Here is a 23,335-nt window from a genome sequence, read left to right as displayed (position 1 = left end):
AGCAGTAGCAGCCACTCTGTGTGCTCGGTGCGCCATGAACTGTGTGTAGCGTTCATAGAGTTTTATTTGTCTGCCTACAAAGTTGCTGCCTCCAACGAAAAACCGGAAATACACCCTGCTGGAAGATAAGGCTGCGATTATCGCCAAGGTAAAAAAGGGCAAGAAAAAAATGGACAATGCTGAGAAATTCGGCGTTGCATACAGCTCGCTGCCTACAATGATTAAAAACAAGGCCTCCATTCCTGGTCTGCTTGAAAATGACCTGAGCGCGAAAAACAAAACCATGACTGCTGCAGGGTTCCTGTATGTGGGCAAGGCGGTGCTCACATGTTTTTGTGAACAGCGTGCCAACAAGGTGCTCTTGTCTGGCAGGGTTCTGCAACAAAAGGCACTGGACTTCACTTGCATGCTTGGCCATGACAACATTAAGGCAAGCCTCGGTTGGTTGAGCCATTTCAAAGCTTGCCACGATGTCATAGCTAAAGTCATCTCCGGGGAGACAACAGCAGACTCGGTGACAAGGCCGTTGTAGCTGCTGAGCAAAAAAAAGGACTGCTGAGCCAGTAAAAGCCCTCGGACATCTATAATGCCAATGAAACTGCACTACAATAGACTCTCATAAAACGGAACCTGAAGAACCATGAAAGCATTTTCTATTTAATAGGAGTTTCAATAACTGAGAGATGAATAAGGCTGTAAAGTACCAGTAGAAAACCAATCATGTTGGAGGCAGTTGTTCTGTTTAAAGGGGCCCTGCGACACTTTTCGTACAGCCTTATTTAGCACCAGAATGCCTGTAGCGATGATTACTGAGATGAATGCAAGAAGAATTCTAGAAATTGAGGCACGGAAGGGGAAGCTATGAGTCCTCAAAGTTCAAATCTCGAGCGACGACAGGAAACGTTCTCTTTCGCATTTCACTTGCCTGCTGACGTCAAAGACCGCTTCCAATCACAGCACGCGTCTCATAAAAACATACCAGAAAGGTCACCTTACGGTAGCCTTCACAGAATACCTTGTACCGCTCTTTTTGATGGCGTCTTTAGCATGGCTACTACGTACCATGTGCATTGGGTAGCAGACACTACCACGGACACACTCTAGATACACACGTACGCTTTTGGTGGGGGGGGGGGGGGGTCATTCTCAACTTTCTTGCAAGACGCGTTTTATGGCAACACTGGCACCCCCCACCAGTCACATTTTTGGCACGCTAATAACGCGGCATGCATTTCTACCTTCAGTTGCTGGCATGCCATAGCCTTGTTCGCAGGCTAGGTGTTGTGTTCATTGCTCTGAAAATACACCATTTAGGAACAGGGATTTTTTTTTTTTTTTTTTTGAGAAAATGTCATACGAGTTTTTGCTGTTTTTAGTATTTGCCCGTATGGCCTAGCTTCCACCATATGAATATTGCACACTGTTTGTAGCGTCCAGCCAATAAAAAGCGAACAGTCTTTCTCGTCCTGTCACATGACCCGACATCACTTCCCATGACAAAAATAGCCGACGTGTGTTCCCGTAGTCCGAAATTAACGTAGTTTGTCCCGTGAATTGAAATTATAACAGTGTCCGGCGTTGTCATTTGCGCAACAATATCAGCATATTCTACAGCACCAGAAGAACCGATGAAAAATACATGCTCAAATAGTGTCGGAGAGCCCCTTTGAAGGGCCACTCACCAGGCCCCATACCAAATCTTCGTTACTCAGTGGAAGTTGTTGAGCATTCGATGAGGAACATTTTGCCACAAAAATAATTTTAAATCGGTTCATTACGAGCTAAGAAAACTGCTTTTTTAAGCGGTGCGAAACGAGGATGAGAAAAGGTGAGCTCGCAACCCTTGCCGCTCCTTCGCGTAGCTTTCGCAAGGCAAATCTTTTCCCTACCCTCTCCGGCATCCAACCAAGAGGTCACGTGAGCATGACGTGCCCGAATAAGCCCAACCCCCGTGCATGGGAGCGGAGTTTTTTTTAGACCAGCGTTGTTTTCAGGTTTACTGCCTTTCTCTGCAGGATGGTTTGGAAACGCTGTCATAGATGCGGTAGAATAGTGCTATAGTGAACTAGAGTATGATAATATCTAGTTCACTATAATGAGCACAATGAGTGCGCAAACGCGTAGGAGCGTTACACGGCTGTCTGCTCGATGCGCTGACTGCGGAACCGCAGGGACACGAACGCATGCGAAACGCCAGCACATTAGCCCCGCATCTCACTGCAATCCACAAGGAAAAAATGAGAAAAAAAAGAATGTTGACATTCACTTATTGCATTTCATTATTTATCTAGAGATTTAATAATCTCTTCAAGCAACAAGTACCTTAACTACGCATGTCGTGTTAAATAATTTTTGCCATGTCACATGCCACTGTTGGCAACGTCAGAGCATAGTCATTTACGTAGAGGACCAACATGACTGCATTGCTGTGTACGTGGGGCCATTCATACGCGCATGTCATGCCCTCCTTCTCTGGGGCCGCGCCCGCAAAAGAAAGGGTGAGTAGCGTTTGTCTTGAAATTTGACCCATTTTTGCGGCGCGTAGCTTAGCAAATTTGGCAGACGTGATCATGAACGCCTCATCTACCCATTGCACTTGTAAGCTCAAAATTGTCAGACCTGGTGAGAGGCCCTTTAAGGGGGGAGGTAGCGTTGAAAAAAAAACTTTTTGTTTGTTGACCTAGAGCAATGAAATTTGGCATGCATACTCATAAGTGTCTTGAATAGGAAAATATGCAGTTTCATCATTACACCTTGAGAAGTTCTCAAGTTAGATGATGCTACATGGTTCGATTCATATAGTCAGCTCGTGGAAAGCCTAGCACTGTAACAAAACATGCCAGGAAGCTGCAAATGATGTCGCTCTTCACTCAAAAGAAGATTATTGGGTATGACAATTTTTTTTAACACTTCTCTTTTTTTATAGAGATCATCATGGCTGCCGACACACATTGTCAGAAAGAATGTCATGTACGAGACACCTTCTGGAAGAAAAACTGGGCCATAAACAAGAATTCAAAGATGGTCAGACCCTCAAGAAATGTTTTAGAATTATGAAAAAAAAAAAGCATTAAAAACAGTCCAGTTATTCCCGTGATAAACTTTCCACGAGCAATGCACAATGTTCAAAACACACTTGTGAGAAAATGCCTGTCAAAGTTTTCGACAGGCTTTTTTTTCGACTAACTTTGTTGTTTCTGGTTGGATATTGATGAAAATTGGCACAGACCCCAAGAAAAACCTTACATTGCTTTTATAAACTTTTGGAGGCAATACCACAAATACTTAATGAGAGGCAAGTTATTTTTTCATTGAACCTTGTGGAGGGGCTGAGTATAATGCAAAAAAAAAAAAAACAGTACTGAGAAAACTGCGTTGTTTAAAGTTTCAACTTTCCCCTACACCTCTAAAACACCCAAAAATTGTGATCTCAGGTTTGTCTTGTGATATTTGACTTCTCAGGCATGTGGTCTCTGCCCAGTGTGCCTTTGTTGCCTTTTCTTTTTCATAACCTTCTTTTCTTGATTGACAAAGAACAAGTATGGATTTCAAACCAAGTTCTTTGTATGAAGGAGTGGTGTGATAGGCATGACAGAAAAGATTGTAATTGAATAAGACAATTTACTGAAATGATTACCCATCTTTCTTGTGTTCAAGCTGTCATTAGCATAATTAAGTACTTGATTACAAATACTGAATATTTTTTATATAGAGAGAGGTTTACAGCATCAGAAAAATGGCTTACACCATGACAGCCTATGCCTTCTTTTCAAATAACTAATTTATGGGCAGAAGACTAGTGGCACAGGACTATTTTAGCAGTTTATTTAATGACACGAAGCGGGCAAATAAAAATTCGTGCCCCTGCTTCATATATGTTCTTTTGCCACTCATGCCGTGAAACCCATCATCATACAGCAGGTCGCGGAAACGATAATCTACGAGGCTTTCATTGTTTTAGAATATTCATACACACTCGTGGCAATACGAAGCACAGCTCCAAGCATATCTAAATCACATCACAAAAGCTTATTGACAGCACACCATATGACCGTGGAGTGCATGGCCGCACGGACAGCGCAGCCGGCACGTGATGCACTTGCCGGCGACATTCAGTGAATGTGCGAAATGTGTAGCTGCGATGAGAAAAAATCGGCGTGCACTGCGTTTGGTATCACATCTTCGAATAACGATGCACGAAACTGCTAGTCGCTTTTCTGAGCAATCCTTGGTAGTGCAGGAGTGTTGACGAGCTTGACTGTGGGGTCCGCTGCTGATGTGCAAAATGCCCGTCTGCGGTTTCGAGGAGCTAGTGAGTGATGTGCTTCGTTGCTTGCGAAGAAGCACGTAGCCACGAGTGCGCTAGTGCGTCGTTCTTGCCCGCAGTCTCGCCGTTAGAGGAGTTAGGCCTAAAGACGACTTCGATGACGCTGATGCTTAGCATAGAGCTTATGCATAGACTCACGAGCATCAGCGCTTCATATCAGCTTCTGGTGTTGATAATACACTGGTTCCAGTCCGCATCATTGTGCAAGTGCAAACAGCTGGTTATATGAACATCTGCAACTCCTTGACATATGTCTGTGCGTGCAACCTTTGTACATATATTTAGCGTCATTTCATGACATGCCGCTCAATAAAAAAAAAAAAAAAAAACTGCAACATGGTCACCTTCCCTCCGCATGCTTTGCATAACGTAGATTCCGAGGTACGTGGGATCTGTCGAATTTCTTTTCTCGCCAATTTCATTATTGCAGGTTTCAACTCCATTTCCAGTAGCCCGGAGAGGATTATGGCAAACCGTAGTTAGAAAGGCGCAGGTGTCGTATCATTACCCGTCATGGATACCCAGGGGCCACTTCTTTTCAACAGCCAAGTCAAGAAGGACTTTCACGCTTAGACAGAGAGGGGTAAAAAAAAGCAAAGAAGGGACCATGACATTGGGCATTTAGCCTTCGCAATGATCCGATGGAGGCGGAAATGTTGTAGGCCCGTGTGCTCAGATTTGGGTGCACGTTAAAGAACCCCAGGTGGTCTAAATTTCCGGAGCCCTCCACTACGGCATCTCTCATAATCATATAGTGGTTTTGGGACGTTAAACCCCACATATCAATCAACCTTCGCAATGAGACTTGGCTAAAGAAAGCACCTTGAGTACATTTGGCTTCAAAAGTTGCTGTCAATACCTTCTTTCAGTGCTACTTGCCTTCTTGTCTTAGCAACACACCACACAAGTAAATGACCCCAGTGCGGCCACAAAGCCATCTAGACACTATACTTGCTATCATATACTGTATTTACTCGCGTAATCCTTGCACTCGCATAATTTTCGCACCACTCACATTCTCCAACGAAAGTACGATCTTTTTCTACGAGTAATTGTCGCACCCTCAAAAATTGCAGCTGATAATGAAATGTCTGCCAACTACTGATGATGATAGCGCACAACAACCTGGCGTCATCTCTTAAGCATCAGGCATAGTATCAACACACAGAGCCCCAATCCAATCCAAGCCAACCCAAAGTCACAAGTGTGCGTTGCGGCGTGTTAAGTAAGAAACACTTAACAATTCGTCTTTTGCGATACTAGGTGCGTCTGTCAAAGTGGCTTGTCCCTAACGCACCTCTGGTTCTGTTGTGAAATCTACTCAGCGGAGCGTGACACTGCATTTACTCAGCTTCGTCATCATTTTGCAGTCGATTTAAAATGAGTTTAGGCAAGATGCGCATGTCGAAAAACATGAACTGGATGCAATGTCCTGCACTGGCATGATACGCTACATCTATGTGCAGCGGTGAGTGGACGACGCTTCATTGAAACTGTAAAGCTACAACGTCGCAGCAGATCAGGAGATCTAGTGGTCTTCAGCCTCTTTGAACAACAAAGGCACTGCTTCAGCCCTTTTCAATGCACCCCACTACCCGTGCTGCTCGAAGAACAAAACTGAAACTGTAGAAAAAAGTCTGAAGACAGTTCGCTAGCTAACCCTATCCAATCCGAAGCCTGTACTTCCCATCATTCTCAGGGAGGTACACGACTGCAGCGCCAGATTCCTCTCTAGGTATTATTGTATGAAACTTTATGCACAACGGTCAACAGCCTAGCATGGTGGTACTGAAACATCTTCGTAAAATAGTTTATACTTGGGTGCTTTCAACACAATATGTCCTTATTTTTCGCAATTACGCTTTAAGACTGTCATGAAACACTCCACTCCAAGTTTTTATTTCCCTTCTCCAGGGCTACGGGCCTTCAACAAGCAGGCTTGAAGCATGTGTGCAGCAGGCACAGTATGTATGTATTTGCATACCCTAAGAGAGTAGGTCTGAGCAAACTCCTTCCAGACAGCTTCAGTGGGCTGTGGAAAGTATGCATCCAACTTCTCCAGCACAAAGCCAGGTGGCAGGGCCTTCTCAGCATAAACAATGATCTCCTGGAAAAGGCAGACAGGTGAGAAGAACAGAGATGAGACCTAGACTAAAGCAAATGGGAAGGGAAGGGGGGGAACGTGAGAAAAACCAGACATCTCAATTGTACATGCTTTCATTACATATGCTCGCGACATCTGGTTTATACGTGAATCAACACAGACACTGTGAGGACATCCATGTACTGTTTTACATGTGCTGAGTGAATTTTATGCACCTATTGCTCGTTCTAAAGTAAAATATGCTGTGTTGCTCCTCACTTCACCATTTTGCCATAAGGTACTGTACTACTAACACTGATTAACACATAATAATAATTACAGTGGTGGGAATTCCAGCATTTTGGAGCAGCCAGTGGAGCAGGCAAAATCTGCTTTTGAAGCAGCTACCTCTGTGTTTGGAGCACGCACAGGCGTTCCATGACAACGCAGAAGAAAATTTAGCTTCAATTTAGTTTAATATAGCTCAGTTGTAGAGCATCGGACGCATTATTCCAAAGGTCGCAGGTTTGGAACCTGCCGGTGGCATGTTATATTTTCATTCACCTTTCTTTCTCCATATTTGCATTACAATCACTTCTAATAACAACCCCTATGCTTTTCCTGGCTATTCACGGCGAGATCGGCCTAGGTGGCAGCACCGTCCCCTCGAAAGTGTGGATAGGCAGTCGTCGGCGCGTGTACAAATACAAGCAGCAGTACGTCATTGCGTACGGTCCTCATTGTCGGTGAATGAAATGTGTTGACTGCAGTTTACTGTTAATGTCTACACCCTTGTCTACTGAGTCGATGCAAGACGCCTATGCAACATTAATATTACTGGCGAGTAAAGTGCATTTTGCCTTTCATAGGGATGCTCGCCCTAGGTGACTCTCTTCACACTTTTGCACTATATCATGCCTTTGCTGTGTTGTTTGTATGTGGTTAGCTTGTGTTCCGCCTGCTACGCACTGCTGTTGCGTGACTCAACCACTTATTTACATCTTTGTCATCTGCCTATTACAAAAAGAAAGAAAGAAAAATAGTAGAAAGCTGCATATCTGTGCGAATCGTTCATTACCATGTTCACACCTTATATGCATATGATGTTTATTTCTCTCATTCTGCTCACCGTGACGTGTTGGACAGTCGATAAGTCTAGTCAGGAAAGCTTAGTGGCTGACGGCGCTTTGCGCTACACTGTATTTACCATGTGTACACATATGTTCTTGCACCAGTACAAATCTTACATAAGACTTCAGCAGAAAGCTTTCACCAATGGATTACATGCATGAAGGTGCTACAACGAAGACCTGGTTACTGGGACAAGCATGTTTCTTTTTCTTTCAGACAAAAAATTACCACTGCTTTCCGTTGGTCACTAACAATGCCAAACAAACGCAGAAAACAATGTAAAAAAATGCAATTTTCAGTGAAATTATACGAAATTACAGATAAGGCATGACGTCTGAATTAATTTTCAATGTCTGCGCTCTTTAAAGCGTTCTTAAATCTAAGCACGTGGTTGCGCATGGCAACTCTGTTTTAAGCACAGTGTAAGTACCGAAGTCTCACAGTTTATGTGATAGTATTATTTCTGTGTAGTGGTACCACAGCCAGATAAACACAACTAAGGCTCCTCGTACGATCGATAAACTACAGTGCTGTAGTTGTACACCTACCAACAGCGTGCAAGTGCATGGCCTAGAGCCCCCCCTCTCCTCTTTTTACAACCGAGTGGCTATAAAACGCTGCATTCATGCAGCACTTATAGTCCTCATGTTTGAGAAGATGCCAAGAGCATTTTGCGATGTGCTTGAAAGAAAGCGGCACCCACTCTGAAATTATTCTGGCGAACTGAGGGTATGAGGACAATAAACAGCCCTGTGGAAAGTTGCAGTCGCCGATCTTACTGCAATGTATTAGCAGTCGAGCAAAACCAAATGCTTTTCTACGACAGGCTTACGTAGAAACAGTTACACACGCGCTGACATGACCGGACAGACCACACTTTGAGAACGTGCATGACGTATGTGCACATAGAAACACGACATGACTAGCAGACGACGCATGGAGCAATCCACACTTCACCGTTTCGGCCAGTAGCCGCCAGGCGGCGACTCTGCTCGATCTCACGGCCAATATGTAATGTCTGGAAGAGTTACCACAGACATGTCATAATGCGATGACACGTCTGTGGTAACTCTGTTATGTCTCTGCGCATGTGTGGAAGATGACCTGTTTTTCAGCCTGCACTGGCAATAAACAGTTGATAGATGGTTTGGGGTTCATCTGTCTCTTTCCTCCCCTCATTTTCATGTTCGGAGTATTTTGCCAGTTACGAAATGTTCAGCAAACTAAGGCCCCAACTCGCCCATAAAACAAATTCTTCCACTGTTAGTTCTCGTGCCTAACAAAGGAAATGAGCCCTTAAATTTATGCTTTCCTTCATTCCGTTTACATAATCTCTTATACAGAAGCAGCAAGCCAACAAAATAAGTACAAAAATAAACACAAGTAGGATAATGTACAGAAGCAGTGACATAACATCTTGAAGGATATTGCACCAGCAAGCTAGCTGCAACATGAAGTTCGTAGCAGTGTGTGCACGCACACACACATGCATGAACACAGACGCAGTCAAAGCTGTTACAGTAAAATGTTAATACATACATACATGCCAAGAACCTGCCGGGAACATGGCTAACTACACTATAAACGTGGTGTGCATTATTAACCATTAACTACGAAGTACATAAGAGTGCACGGGGTTCCCCTTTGGGGGGAGGGGAGAGGAAGGTTTGTCACAGTGCCTCCCCTCCCTATCATATCAATGTATGGGGCAGACTTTGCGACCCCCTCTTGCCCCCCTCCCTCTTGTGTCAATGTATGGGGCTGGCTTTGTGCTCCCTATGCCCCCCTCCCCCTTTGCGCATGCCTATGGCAAAGTACCAATTTGCGTTTCTTTAAGTGTGCCATCACCGCTAAAGAAGGAATAAATATAGTGGCACAGCAAATAGTGCCTAAAGTGCCCACTACAAAGCCATTTCTTTCTTTTTGCCAATATTGAGAAATGATTGGCATTCTCAATATTGACCGTCCGGTGGCACGTGATGGTGACACCAAAGAGCATTTCGAAACTACTGCGGGCTCCGGGATATGCAACCAACGCATCCACCGACATAGCGACGAAACAGACATAATTGGTCGCATGCAATAAATGTCTACCGCGATCTGCTTTCTAGCAAAAACTGACACAGTTTTTTGTTGAGACACAGTACGGTCACAAGGAGAGGATCGTCTACTGGCTAATTGTGAGCAGCGCTTCGCCAACGTTGCGTACACACTGTACTGAGCCCCTTGCGCCCACTCCACTTCAGACAGTACACAGCTGCGGCGAGAAGCCTGCTGCGTTAACGCGACGATGCGAGCCCCCTGAAAGCGATGCTCTAGCAGTTCTGGCAGCGAACGGAGGCGCGTTTGGGCTGTCACCTCACGAAAGCGTGTGCTACACTTGCTGTCTCGGTACCCGCAACTCCGCAACAACGAGCTGCTTTCGTTTCTGCGAAACGGTGCACTTTGACGATCTCCGCACCTCCAAGAAATTTTTGACGATCAAAGGATACATGGCATAAAATTATGTGACATTCCCTGCCTAGCCAGCTCTCTTTTCTGGTCATAGGTATACAGCCCCACCCACCGAAAAACTTCTAGCTATACTAAAGATAACACTTTAGGCACATAGCACATACACATTCAAACTAAAAACATGTCTACAAGTTATTATAACATCTATATATAACTGAAAGTGCCATGAAAAAATGACCATTGTTTAAGGTTAGGCTTGTGCAAATATTCGAATATTCGAACGAATAGTACAGTATTCGAATTCACTTCAAGTTGAATTTAAAATATTGAAAATTTCGAAGTATTCGCAATGAATGAAGACATGTGTATTAATCCGCATGTAACTGCCTGTAAAGACGGTTTCACTGCAGAGGAGGGGTGCTAAGCAGCGAAAGCACCTACCCAAGAAAAATCTGCTTTGCTTCCCGTGAAGCCCCATGACAAATCTAAAGTGGTCCTGCATGCAACACTTCTTGAGCCTGGTCAGAAAACGCTGCCAATTAGTATTCGAGGCTACTGAGAACACGTGAGCCAAATATTATAGCACAGCACATGCCCTGGAATCAACAGTAAATTCTCAGTCAGCTATAAATTGTTTTCTTTTCTCTCAAGGAGACTTCAAGCTAACACCTATACACACGGCACCCTACTGCATAGAGTCTACCCAACGCTATACGCCTACAACTGGCCGATATGCGACGTGCCAGACACAATGGCCCACCTACTACTTGAGCGCCCGGGGCACCACGAAGATGCCAATAACAAGCCCGCAACGACTGCACGTATCGACCTCCTAGCCGAGACGTGGGAGGCCAAGATTGCAGCACGCGACCTAGACGACCAATGAGGACTTGTTGCCAAGGTCCGGGAGGCAATTGTGGCCAGAGGATTCCTGGAGTAAGGGACCCTCCCACCTAGTATGACCCCGAGCTCACAAACTCGTGAATACTGTTTCGAAAAGTAAATGTTTATTTCATCATCTTTTCTCTCAACAAATGACGGATGAAGCTCAAAAATTACTCGTCACAGCCATTGTATCAGCCACTGGTTGACTTCAGCGTGGCATGCTCGGTGTTACTTGGGGCCACCACAGGAGGCCGCGACCTGTCCACGCGTACGTGCGGGATCGCACTAAATATCTGCGTATTCGAAAAAAAAAAGAGGGAGAGAAAAAGTGCTAAGGTCACGAGGCACGCGTGACGTATTTTCTCTTGCCATGCCATTCCTCCCTGGTTAGCTTCAAGTGCTCCCGTTGGGCCAAGACAAGAGAAAATGCAATTAAAGCGCGCGACAAATGTTTGCAACTCTGCTCGTAAAGGACGTATTCTAAATATTTTTGCGGCAGTGAATTCATGAGCCAATAAGCTTCGTCGGTGAATCATTTTTGTGGCTACTTGAAAAAGTGTTGCAGGGCCTCAGTAAATGAACATATTACCCTCAAATCGATTCATAATTTTTTTTTAAAGCCAAAATGTTTGTTATGCCGGCTTATATTCAAAGTATTTTAAAATGTTACATATTTTACAGGTTATCACTTGCATCCTACCAAAAGCCAAATCCTCCTACTACTCTAAGTTGTTACGACGCCCTTTGAATGAAAAAAAACAAAGCAATTGCATATACGCCTTATTTCAATTTTTAAGAAATATTGTGCAAGTTAGTTAGGTCATTATAAATATGCCAATTTTTTTTAATGATATACACAGTATTTTTTTAATGATATACACAGTATTCGAATGCGATTCGAAATTATTCGACCGAAATTACTATTCGCTTCGAACCTAAATTTCACTCTTCGCACATGCCCATAACTAAAATTGGCAATGACAATTTTAAATTTTGCATATAAAAAATTTTGGTACAAAAAGTGTTAATATTATTGTGGTCGACATTCTGAAACTAATCCGTAGGTGAGTGGGCTACAAAACTGTTTTCGCAACCTCGAATTTTTAAACATGCACATAAAATCCAGTAAGAGAGTTTTTACTTTCACCCGCATGAAACCACAGCTGCTGAAGCCCTGTGATCCGAGTCGACTACTGGCAACCTAGCGTAAAATGATGAGCAAGGAAAAGTATAGAGCAGAAAGACTGTGCCACGTACCAACAACCTGGCACGCAAGATGAGAGGCACAAGGACCTTTTCAGAGGTGAACTTCTGTCGAGAATACATGTCCTGGAAAACATCTACGAGCACCTTGAGGACTGCAGGATCCCAAGTGGCGATTGTCTGGTGCGACGAGGTCAAGTAGCCGTTGAAGATGTGCACCAAGTACATTAGGCAGATGTAAGGAGAGCTCAAGTTGTACACAATGGTCTGCTTGTTGCCACGGCCACGCAGAGCTGCATAGCAGAGATCGAGAATGAAGAGACAGTTCAGGGTGCCGCCTTAGTGGAGGGCTCTGAAAATTTCGATCACCCGGGGGTCTTTAACGTGCACCCAAATCTGAGCACACTGGCCTACAACATTTCCGCCTCTATCGGAAATGCAGCGGCCGCAGCCGAGATTCGATCCCGCGACCTGCGGGTCAGCAGCCAAGTACTTTAACCACTAGACCGCCGCGGCTGGGCGTGCACTAAGAGCTTACAGAAGATATTTTAGTTGGTCATGTAAGAACCTTTGAAGCAAGACTACTGCACTCCATTCCAAGAACCACACTTGTCACAGATTGAGCACACACATACCCACAAGCACCACTCTTGAAGTGTTGTTTCGAAGTACCAAAGTTCCCAGTTATCTTACAAGTACAGTAAAACTTCATTTATTCGAATTTGGAGATTTCTAAATCCAGCTTGATTCGAAGTATTTCTGCAGTTCCGCATTTTGTAATGCAATTCTGAGCGGATAATTTGAAGCGGCAGTCAGCACCAGTCCGGTTGATTAAAAAACTTTGGGTCCCAAAGTTTCCCATTCCAATTTCGCCGCAAAACCGCGAGAACAACAGCCCTTAAGAGCCATTAGCCAACGAACTGTAGCGATACTAATGAGTAGCAGCTAAAGCATGCGAACCTTGATACTTCCAGCTCGAAAAATAAAATTGTAGAAAAAAACTTTTGTGTGCTCAACTGAAATGTCCACGTGCGGAAAACAAGACGTGCTTCACTGCACCACAGCGGGGACGCTCAAGCAGCATGTCACATCTTTCTCGCAACATCAGTGCGTCATGATTCACCCATTCTTTCTGGGAATATAACGAAAAATGATAAAGGACAGCCTGGTGGAATTCACAATGTATGCGAACCTCCGAGTGCCAGTTGCTCCAGCAATTTTCGCACTTGCAGTGCTGGCGGAATTCTTGCCTGCAACGCCTACTTTAAAAACTCTGTTCCAAAGCTTGAATGATCACGTTTTCCAGCCAAAACACAACATGAATTTCATCACACTGTTCATTATTAAATTCTTTATTTTGTTAGAAAGAATGGGCGAATAGTCGCATGATAACAAGCTGACACAGCGAGAGGCAGGCAACATGCTGCCCACGTGTTACTACTGTGTTGCACTGAAGATGTGTTTTTTTCGCAGGCGTGCATTTCAATTGATCATGACAATTTTTTTTTTTTTCAGTGGCAGCAGCGAGGACCAGTATTTCCCCTTCCTTGCGGCAAAATCGTGACCTGATATTGCTAGAAAACATAACCCTAGGAGCCGCAAACTAGCCAGCACAGCAAACGACCAGCCCTCGTTACTTTGAGTAATTTCAAGTTCCTTCCATCCCACTTTTTTGAATGTTGCATCAATTCGAAAACCTGCTTAATTCAAAGATTTCTCACGGTTTCAGTAACTTCGAATTAAGGAGGTTTTACTGTGGTAGACTAGGTTATTCCATGAACCTCTTGCCATAAAAATTTCTGGAGTTTTTCACACATTGGTGGAGCCATAGGTGGTTATCGCATATTCGGATGACACAACACACTTTCGTCCCCAATGGCATGCTGGAAGTTACTGCATTCTCTGTTGCATAAGCGGACTTTTGTAAAAGGCACATGCTTCCATCTTTTTTACTTTCGCGGAAAAACATACGGTGCATTATATTGGCACACCCGTTTTTAACACTGTCAACCGGATAAAACACAATTATGCACGCTTAGTACATTCATCATGAAATGTCACAGTCACATGATATCAAGGATTCATTTCCACCATCAGCAGTGTAAAATTTCACATGGCACGTGTGAAGATCATGTGCCATGTGACACCCTCTGGCAAAAAGTGTTTGCCAGAGGCTGCCTTGGCTACGAGCGATGTTGGCTAGCCCTCCCACGGATCACATGTACAGAAATACCCAACAAAGTGGCTGGAGCAACACCTTCCATATCAGCTGAATTGGTAGAGCATAGGGACACGTAATTTGAAGGTTGTGGGTTAGCATCCCACTGATAAAAATGATGCCATCTGCTTTCATTCATTTCAACTTACATCACAATTACTACATATCAAAGACATCAATTAATGCCCTTCAGGCTTGCCTGGGCCTTCAAACAGCATAAAATGGCGATTTTTCCTCAGAAGCAGAGGAGGGAATTCTAATGCAAAAATCATTAACAAGCCCAATCATGCTTGAATAAATCTGACAGACTAACTAGCTGTCAAATTCATTCTGTTGTGTATACAGTCCCAGGAGTTTTAATGTCACACAAATGTCGATTACATGAAATATCAGCATTTTGAAGAGGCAAAACAATATGCACAGGCACACAAGGTACTTTCCAAAGTAATGTTGCCTTCTGAGCTGTTACTTAAACAAGTGAACATAAACATTTTTTTATCCATGAGGCCCCTTCATGCGATGCCACCAATAGGCATCCATGCAAATGGAAGTGTCTTGAATCAAAGGTCTACTTTCTTTTTTAGAACGTCTTTCGAAAATGAATTTATGTTTTTCCATTTTTCTTTTGTGCTTAATTATGTGTGCCCATGGACCAATAAAAAACAAGGGTGCATCACTGGTACCAGATCTAACTCATACACGTACCCTGCTCCATGTTTCTTGTGAATAGAATGATGCTAATAACTATGATAGGACGCCTTCTAACCTGCTGAGGGGGAAAGTGCAGCAGGCAATGCTTACAGCGAAAAGTGCATCGAATGCTTGTGCATATCATTGGTGATCTCACCGCTACTAAGTGCCCACATACTTCACGGCCAATATGAGCTCTATAAGGATGTTTTAACAGTGACAACGATACCATGCCATTCACGTTACACCAATACCTTTCCGCACTAAATGTACCATGAACTCAAACCTTTCAGCTGCACGAGTTGCTTGTCTCAAATGGTAACATGATACGTGATGATTTTAATGGCCAATACTGGTCTTACAAACTAAAATAAGTACGGGCCAATCATGACCATATGGCATTTCCGCACATAGTGTAAACCAGCCCTACTAAATGACCGAAAATGCAGTGCACAGAGCAATAGTTCTGTGCACAAAATTCATGCAAGCCAATGTCAGTAATGAAAAACAATGCAAGGTGGATCATTAGGTCAGCAAGACCACCAGGCCACAATTAAATAAAATATACCACGAAATTGGTACAGCAAGGCAAACATGAGCACAGCACTGGTTTTATCTTTGCTTGGCTTTCCCATGATAACATTTTCTCCTAAATAACTGCACATGTACTACATGAGCAGTTCACTAAGATTCACGACAATTCTAATGCAATGGCTCCATGACAGATTTGCATAGTAGGAGAACGGGTCGAGGAGCGGGCACCTGTTCGATTGGGCACTGGTGTTGCGGTACGTGCGTTCACAATTATGCCCAGCTCATGAGTTTTGAGATGCATTTACCATTTGCAATAAGCTGTGAAGTCAAAACAACGCGTTCCAAAAACGGCGAAGGAACTCCTTTCAAACCCTGGGAAACGGCATCCGCGCGAACGCGATCAATCCCTGGAAACACAAAGCCATGCCGAACACACGGATCTTACTTCTCGATCACTCGATTGATCAACATGTAATACCAACGCGAAACAGGGTCTGAACTAGAGCTCGTTCGCACGGCTTCATAACAAAACAAGACAGACAAACAAACAGCACCTGGCGCTGGCAAATAGCATGAACGTTTATTTCGTGGGTACAAAAATATGTACGTTTCCTTCGGGAAAGGAAAATAACAAAAAAAAGGTCCCGACTAGTTTATGAATTCGCCAAATTCAACTGCGCAGATAATCAACCTCCTTGTTAGTTCGCTTGATAGATGGTGCGCTTACACACCGCAGTAAACTGAATTTTTTAGGAAAGTCGCACTTGGTGAAACGGCATGTCTCATCGGGGAAGACTCGGAATATGACGGTATGGCACAGAGCATGCGGCTGCCGGCGCTGTCAAGGGGAAATAAACAAACGGAAAAAGACATAGTGTGATGCAATATCAGACACGCAGCTGCATGAAAACTGGTAGTACGTCACCTTTCACGGCATTGCCCATCTGGTATTTGAGGGCATGCTCGAGCACGAAGATCTCCACCGGCCCCATTGTTACGGCACTCAACACGCCACGGACGCCAGACTTCAAAAGCGACAACAGATCACTGAAATCGAAGCAAGAAATAACAAGGATCACTAAACGTCTGCGTGCATTCAGGAGCTATCATCAAGAGTAGTTGCTCACGCACAACAACGGCAAAAGCAGTTACTTACCAGCCGAGATCCCTAACGCCGGAGAAATTTGCAACCGGCGGCAACGAACGACGGTTTTGGATGCAGCTGTCGTTGGCTTTGCTTTGACTTCGGATCTTGTTCCTGGAGGAGCCGCAATATCGCATGCGTCGTCTGCCACATTCCCCATTTATAGTGTACATACACAATAAATTAAAGAAAATTAAGCCCTCCTTTTATAATTTGTAATCATGCTTACTCTCTGCAGTTATTACACGATAAATACAGAAGCTGATGAATACAATAAAATATACAGCTTCAGAAGAGCAAAAAGTGTGCGAGCGTAGAGTTTTCAGGATAAAGGCGTTCATCCGGCAATCAATTGTAGCGTCTGTAGTCATGTAAAAGCTTGGACTGCATGCAGATCACTCTAGGAATTAAAAAAAATAGCCGTAAGCTGTTCTAACGTCTTGTTTTGCAGTTTCCCGTCGGTGCTGATTGTTCAAAAACTAGTCGGAAAATATTCGCTATTCCGAATATTTTCTAATATATGTACTACCAGCGTCAAATGAAACCCGAGCAGGGGCAAGCCACGTCGTCCGCTTACTGAATGGTGTGAACTGTGCCTGCTATGACATCGCGAATGCAGTGAAGGCTTGCCACTGTTCTGGTTTCATTTGACGCTGATAGTACTTCGAGCAGTGAGTCGAATACAGTGCTATTAGAGTCATTATTCGGAATTGTTTCATATTTGCACAGACATAAAATGAGTCAGTGTACCACAAAATTAGGTATTTAAAACTGTGTTACGGCGTTTTTATTAATTAGGTATTTGAAAGTGTGTTATGCAGGAATGTAGTCGTTCTTAAGAATATAGGTCTTAGTTTAGGGTGAAGTTTAGAGGTTGACACCCGTTCAAGAGCTTTCTAGAATTTGGGAGAAATAATATCAACTCGGCCAGATTTATCTAACGCTGCCGCGAAGACGTAAATCCTCTCAAGTAGTTGTCGTAGAAACTTTTCGTTTGAAACCAGAGATATGGATTTGATTTTAGTGGCGAGTTGAGGCAACGTTAAAAAAAAAGTTGAGAAAAGCGACAGCTAGCTGAGCTGGTTAGTGGGGCTTGTTGCATATGTAAAACTGGAACATGATTTACAATAAATTAGCCACATTTTATAACCACTTATAGTAGCAATGTGACCTATGAGTAAAAACGTTGACCTATTAGTAACATTTTAAAGCTGGCTGCCATTAAAACTAACTCGAATCATACGACTGGATGGATTGGGTTGGAATCAGGGGCACAATGAAGAGAGTTGTATTCAGAGAAAAGAGGACAGGTTTAAACAGTGGGGACCAGGAAGCTCAATTGAAATCCTCCAAAATATTTTTTGATGCCTTTGTAATTACATTTTCTGTAGCGGAAAGCATGTTCAGATAGCCAGATGCACCAATTACGTGGTGGTAAATGAATATTTCAATGAAGAGTGAATGGTGGCACACAGGCGCTCTGGTCAAACTGGAGAACTGAAGTCCCTCTCGCGAAGAGTCCATCTCCGCTTTGAAATCTGAAAAAAAAAAAAAACGGCCTCTGGTAATACTTGCGAAGTAATGGAATTCGACCGATTTCAGCGGTGAAGCGCAGATAAATGAAGAGTAAATGGTGGCACACAGGCGTTCTGGTCAAACTGGAGAACTGAAGTCCCCCTTGCGAAGAGTCCATCTCCGCTTTGAGATTTGGAAAAAAAACGGCCTCTGGTAATACTTGCGAAGTAATGGAGTTCGACCAATTTCAGCGGTGAAGCGCAGATAAATGAAGAGTAAATGGTGGCACACAGGCGTTCTGGTCAAACTGGAGAACTGAAGTCCTTCTTGCGAAGAGTCCATCTCAGATTTGAGATTTGGAAAAAAAAACGGCCTCTGGTAATACTTGCGAAGTACTGGAATTTGACCTATTTCAGCGGCGAAGCCGAAGCGCAGATAAATGAAGAGTAAATGGTGGCACACAGGCATTCTGGTCAAACTGGAGAACTGAAGTCCTTCTTGCGAAGAGTCCATCCCCACTTTGAGATTTGGAAAAAAATGGCCTCTGGTAGTACATGCGAAGTAATGAAATTTGACCGATTTCAGCGGCGAAGCCGAAGCGCAGATAAAGAGTAAATGGTGGCACACAGGCGTTCTGGTCAAACCGGAGAACTGAAGTCCCCCTTGCGAAGAGTCCATCTCCGCTTTGAGATTTGGAAAAAAACGGCCTCTGGTAATACTTGCGAAGTAATGGAGTTCGACCAATTTCAGCGGTGAAGCGCAGATAAATGAAGAGTAAATGGTGGCACACAGGCGTTCTGGTCAAACTGGAGAACTGAAGTCCCCCTTGCGAAGAGTCCATCTCCGCTTTGAGATTTGAAAAAAAAAACGGCCTCTGGTAATGCTTGCGAAGTAATGCAATTTGACCGATTTCAGCGGCGAAGCCGAAGCGCAGATAAATGAAGAGTAAATGGTGGCACACAGGCATTCTGGTCAAACTGGAGAACTGAAGTCCTTCTTGCGAAGAGTCCATCTCCGCTTTGAGATTTGGAAAAAAATGGCCTCTGGTAGTACATGCGAAGTAATGAAATTTGACCGATTTCAGCGGCGAAGCCGAAGCGCAGATAAAGAGTAAATGGTGGCACACAGGCGTTCTGGTCAAACCGGAGAACTGAAGTCCCCCTTGCGAAGAGTCCATCTCCGCTTTGAGATTTGGAAAAAAAACGGCCTCTGGTAATACTTGCGAAGTAATGGAGTTCGACCAATTTCAGCGGTGAAGCGCAGATAAATGAAGAGTAAATGGTGGCACACAGGCGTTCTGGTCAAACTGGAGAACTGAAGTCCCCCTTGCGAAGAGTCCATCTCCGTTTTGAGATTTGAAAAAAAAAAACGGCCTCTGGAAATGCTTGCGAAGTAATGGAATTTGACCGATTTCAGCGGCGAAGACGAAGCGCAGATAAATGAAGAGTAAGTGGTGGCACACAGGCGTTCTGGCCAAATTGGAGAACTGAAGTCCCTTTTGCGAAGAGAGCACATCTCCACTTTGAGATTTGGAAAAAACGGCCTCTGGTAATACTTGCGAAGTAATGGAATTTGACCGATTTCGGCGGCGAAGACGAAGCGCAGATAAATGAAGAGTAAATGGTGGCACACAGGCATTCTGGTCATACTGGAGAACTGAAGTCTCTTTTGCGAAGAGTCCATCTCCGCTTTGAGATTTCGAAAAAAACGGCTTCTGGTAACACTTGCTAAGTAACGGAATTTAACCGATTGCAGCGGCGAAGCCGAAGCGCAGATAAATGAAGAGCAAATGGTGGCACGCAGGCGTTCTGATCAAACTGGAGAACTGAAGTCCCTCTCGCGAATAATCCATCTCCGTTTTGAGATTTGGAAAAAAACGGCCTCTGGTAATACTTGCGAAGTATGGAATTTGACCGATTTCAGCGGCGAAGCCGAAGCGCAAATAAATGAAGAGTAAATGGTGGCACACAGGCGTTCTGGTCAAACTGGAGAACTGAAGTCCTTCTTGCGAAGAGTTCATCTCCACTTTGAGATTTAGAAAAAAAACGGCCTCTTGTAACACTTGCGAAGTAATGGAATTTGACCGATTTCAGCGGCGAAGCCGAAGCGCAAATAAATGAAGAGTAAATGGTGGCACACAGGCGTTCTGGTCAAACTGGAGAACTGAAGTCCTTCTTGCGAAGAGTCCATCTCCGATTTGAGATCTTGAAAAAAAAAACGGCCTCTGGTAATACTTGTGAAGTAATGGAACTTGACCGACTTCAGCGGCGAAGACGAAGCGCAGATAAAGAGTAAATGGTGGCACACAGGCATTCTGGTCAAATTGGAGAACTAAAGTCCCTCTTGCGAAGAGTCCATCTCCGCTTTGAGATTTGGAAAAAAACGGCCTCTGGTAATACTTGCGAAGTAATGGAATTCGACCGATTTCAGCGGCGAAGCCGAAGCGCAGATAAATGAAGAGTAAATGGTGGCACACAGGCGTTCTGGTCAAATTGGAGAACTGAAGTCCCCCTTGCGAAGAGTCCATCTCCGGTTTGAGATTTGGAAAAAACGGCCTCTGGTAATGCTTGCGAAGTAATGGAATTTGACCGATTTCAGCGGCGAAGACGAAGCGCAGATAAATGAAGAGTAAGTGGTGGCACACAGGCGTTCTGGCCAAATTGGAGAACTGAAGTCCCTCTTGCGAAGAGAGCCCATCTCCACTTTCAGTTTGGAAAAAAACGGCCTCTGGTAATACTTGCGAAGTAATGGAATTCGACCGATTTCAGCGGTAAGCCGAAGCGCAGATAAATGAAGAGTAAATGGTGGCACACAGGCATTCTGGTCAAATTGCAGAACTGAAGTCCCTCTTGCGAAGAGTTCATCTCTGCTTTTAGATTTGGAAAAAAACGGCCTCTGGTAATACTTGTGAAGTAATGGAACTTGACCGACTTCAGCGGCGAAGACGAAGCGCAGATAAAGAGTAAATGGTGGCACACAGGCATTCTGGTCAAATTGGAGAACTAAAGTCCCTCTTGCGAAGAGTCCATCTCCGCTTTGAGATTTGGAAAAAAACGGCCTCTGGTAATACTTGCGAAGTAATGGAATTCGACCGATTTCAGCGGCGAAGCCGAAGCGCAGATAAATGAAGAGTAAATGGTGGCACACAGGCGTTCTGGTCAAATTGGAGAACTGAAGTCCCCCTTGCGAAGAGTCCATCTCCGGTTTGAGATTTGGAAAAAACGGCCTCTGGTAATGCTTGCGAAGTAATGGAATTTGACCGATTTCAGCGGCGAAGACGAAGCGCAGATAAATGAAGAGTAAGTGGTGGCACACAGGCGTTCTGGCCAAATTGGAGAACTGAAGTCCCTCTTGCGAAGAGAGCCCATCTCCACTTTCAGTTTGGAAAAAAACGGCATCTGGTAATACTTGTGAAGCAATAGAATTTGACCGATTTCAGCGGCGAAGGCGAAGCGCAGATAAATGAAGGGTAAATGGTGGCACACAGTCATTCTGGTCAAACTGGAGAACTGAAGTCCCTCTTGCGAAGAGTCCATCTCCGCTTTGAGATTTGGAAAAAAACGGCCTCTGGTAATACTTGCGAAGTAAAGGGATTTGACCGATTCCAGCGGCGAAGACGAAGCGCAGATAAATGAAGAGTAAATGGGGGCACACAGGCATTCTGGTAAACTGGAGAACTGAAGTCCTTCTTACGAAGAGTCCATCTCCGCTTTGAGATTTGGAAAAAAAAACGGCCTGCCTCTGGTAATACTTGCGAAGTAATGGAATTTGACCGATTTCAGCGGCGAAGACGAAGCGCAGATGTGTGCAGCTAGCAGACGACTATATACAATGGCGTCACTGTGCACGACATTGGTATTGCTGTGTCGACGTGCATGCGCGTTGCTTGCTGCGATCCCAAGTTCAGCCAGTACACACACAAATCGAATTCGATAACGATGCATACCCATCCTGGACAGACCTGAATTATATGCAAGTGGCGCTCCATCTCGCTTCATTGCCGGTTTTGCCACTGAAAATTTTCCACATTTCACCACTCTGCCAAGATTACCAGCATGAGCCTTTTGAAGTTATTCCTAGAAATGTTTCCAACTACCCCTTTTTTGATGGCTCGTCTTCACCATTTAGGAAGCTAGTCAAGTGCATTCTTTTAATTATTGTTTCAATTGATGTATCTAGTCATTCAATCAGATATGTCTGCTGCTCTAAAAAGTATTTTTTGAAGATTTTTGGATACATTTCAATCGAAACATCCTGTGTACCATACTGTGATGCTGAAGACTCGCTCACTGGATTCCGTGCTGACCAGTTGTGCCCTCGCGATCTCCGACGTCAGCGTAGCTCTGGCCTACTGGGCTTGCCCTACGTCATCTCCTGACGCCGACCTTCGACGACAGTGTAGCTCTGACCGACTGGACTTGCTCTACGCCATCTCCTGACGCCGACAAGAGCTCTCGCAAGTGGTGCCCCGTCCTCGGACTCGTGTGACCGTGTTTACATCTTTCCTATCTGCCCCGCCGCGGTGGTCTAGTGGCTAAGGTACTCGGCTGCTGACCCGCAGGTCGCGGGTTCGATTCCCGGCTGCGGCGGCTGCATTTCCGATGGAGGCGGAAATGTTGTAGGCCCGTGTGCTCAGATTTGGGCGCACGTTAAAGAACCCCAGGTGGTCAAAATTTCCGGAGCCCTCCACTACGGCGTCTCTCATAATCATATAGTGGTTTTGGGACGTTAAACCCCACAAATCAATCAATCAATCAATCATCTTTCCTATCTCTCCTATCCCCTCGATATGTCGTCGCACTCTGGCATACTAGTTCTCTCTCTCTACACCTTTATTCCTATCATTTTAATCCCTCCTCACCCCCATCCCTTGTGAGCTAGTGTTGAGGTGTCGCTCGCTGAAGCAGACAGTTACGGAGCTCACTTTTCTCTTCCTTTCTCTCTCTTAGAACCACTTTGGCGGCCACGCTTTCGACAACGCAGCTGTTTTTCACCCGACCAAACCGGAAGACATTTTAGCAGATTTATTTTTTTGTGGCAGGTGGGCCGGCCATCACCCAATGTTCAACAACCATATTTTTTGTAGTGACGGTGCGCCTGCGCAGCTTGTTGATGTTTACAGATGTGAATTTACCTTCAATAAAATAAGCT

At 44.4% G+C, this 23,335-nt stretch overlaps 1 protein-coding gene across 1 annotated transcript in view; it reads right to left on the bottom strand.

Annotated features, from left to right (window-relative positions):
- LOC119161105 (uncharacterized) overlaps nt 1-16,803 on the bottom strand; it is a 54,743-nt gene extending 37,940 nt beyond the window's left edge. The window contains exons 1-4 of the mRNA XM_037413441.2: nt 16,682-16,803; nt 16,451-16,572; nt 12,138-12,376; nt 6,312-6,434 (exon numbers count right to left, since the gene is read on the bottom strand). Coding sequence (XP_037269338.1) covers nt 6,312-6,434; nt 12,138-12,376; nt 16,451-16,517 — 429 coding nt within the window. The 5' untranslated portion in view covers nt 16,518-16,572; nt 16,682-16,803. The remainder of the gene's footprint in view (nt 1-6,311; nt 6,435-12,137; nt 12,377-16,450; nt 16,573-16,681) is intronic.
- Nucleotides 16,804-23,335: the final 6,532 nt, after the last annotated feature.

Source organism: Rhipicephalus microplus, chromosome X (assembly GCF_043290135.1).
Source record: "Rhipicephalus microplus isolate Deutch F79 chromosome X, USDA_Rmic, whole genome shotgun sequence".
Classification (NCBI taxonomy): domain Eukaryota; kingdom Metazoa; phylum Arthropoda; class Arachnida; order Ixodida; family Ixodidae; genus Rhipicephalus; species Rhipicephalus microplus.
The sequence above is the reverse complement of the archived record's forward strand: the minus strand, read 5'-3'. Positions and strand labels throughout refer to the sequence as shown.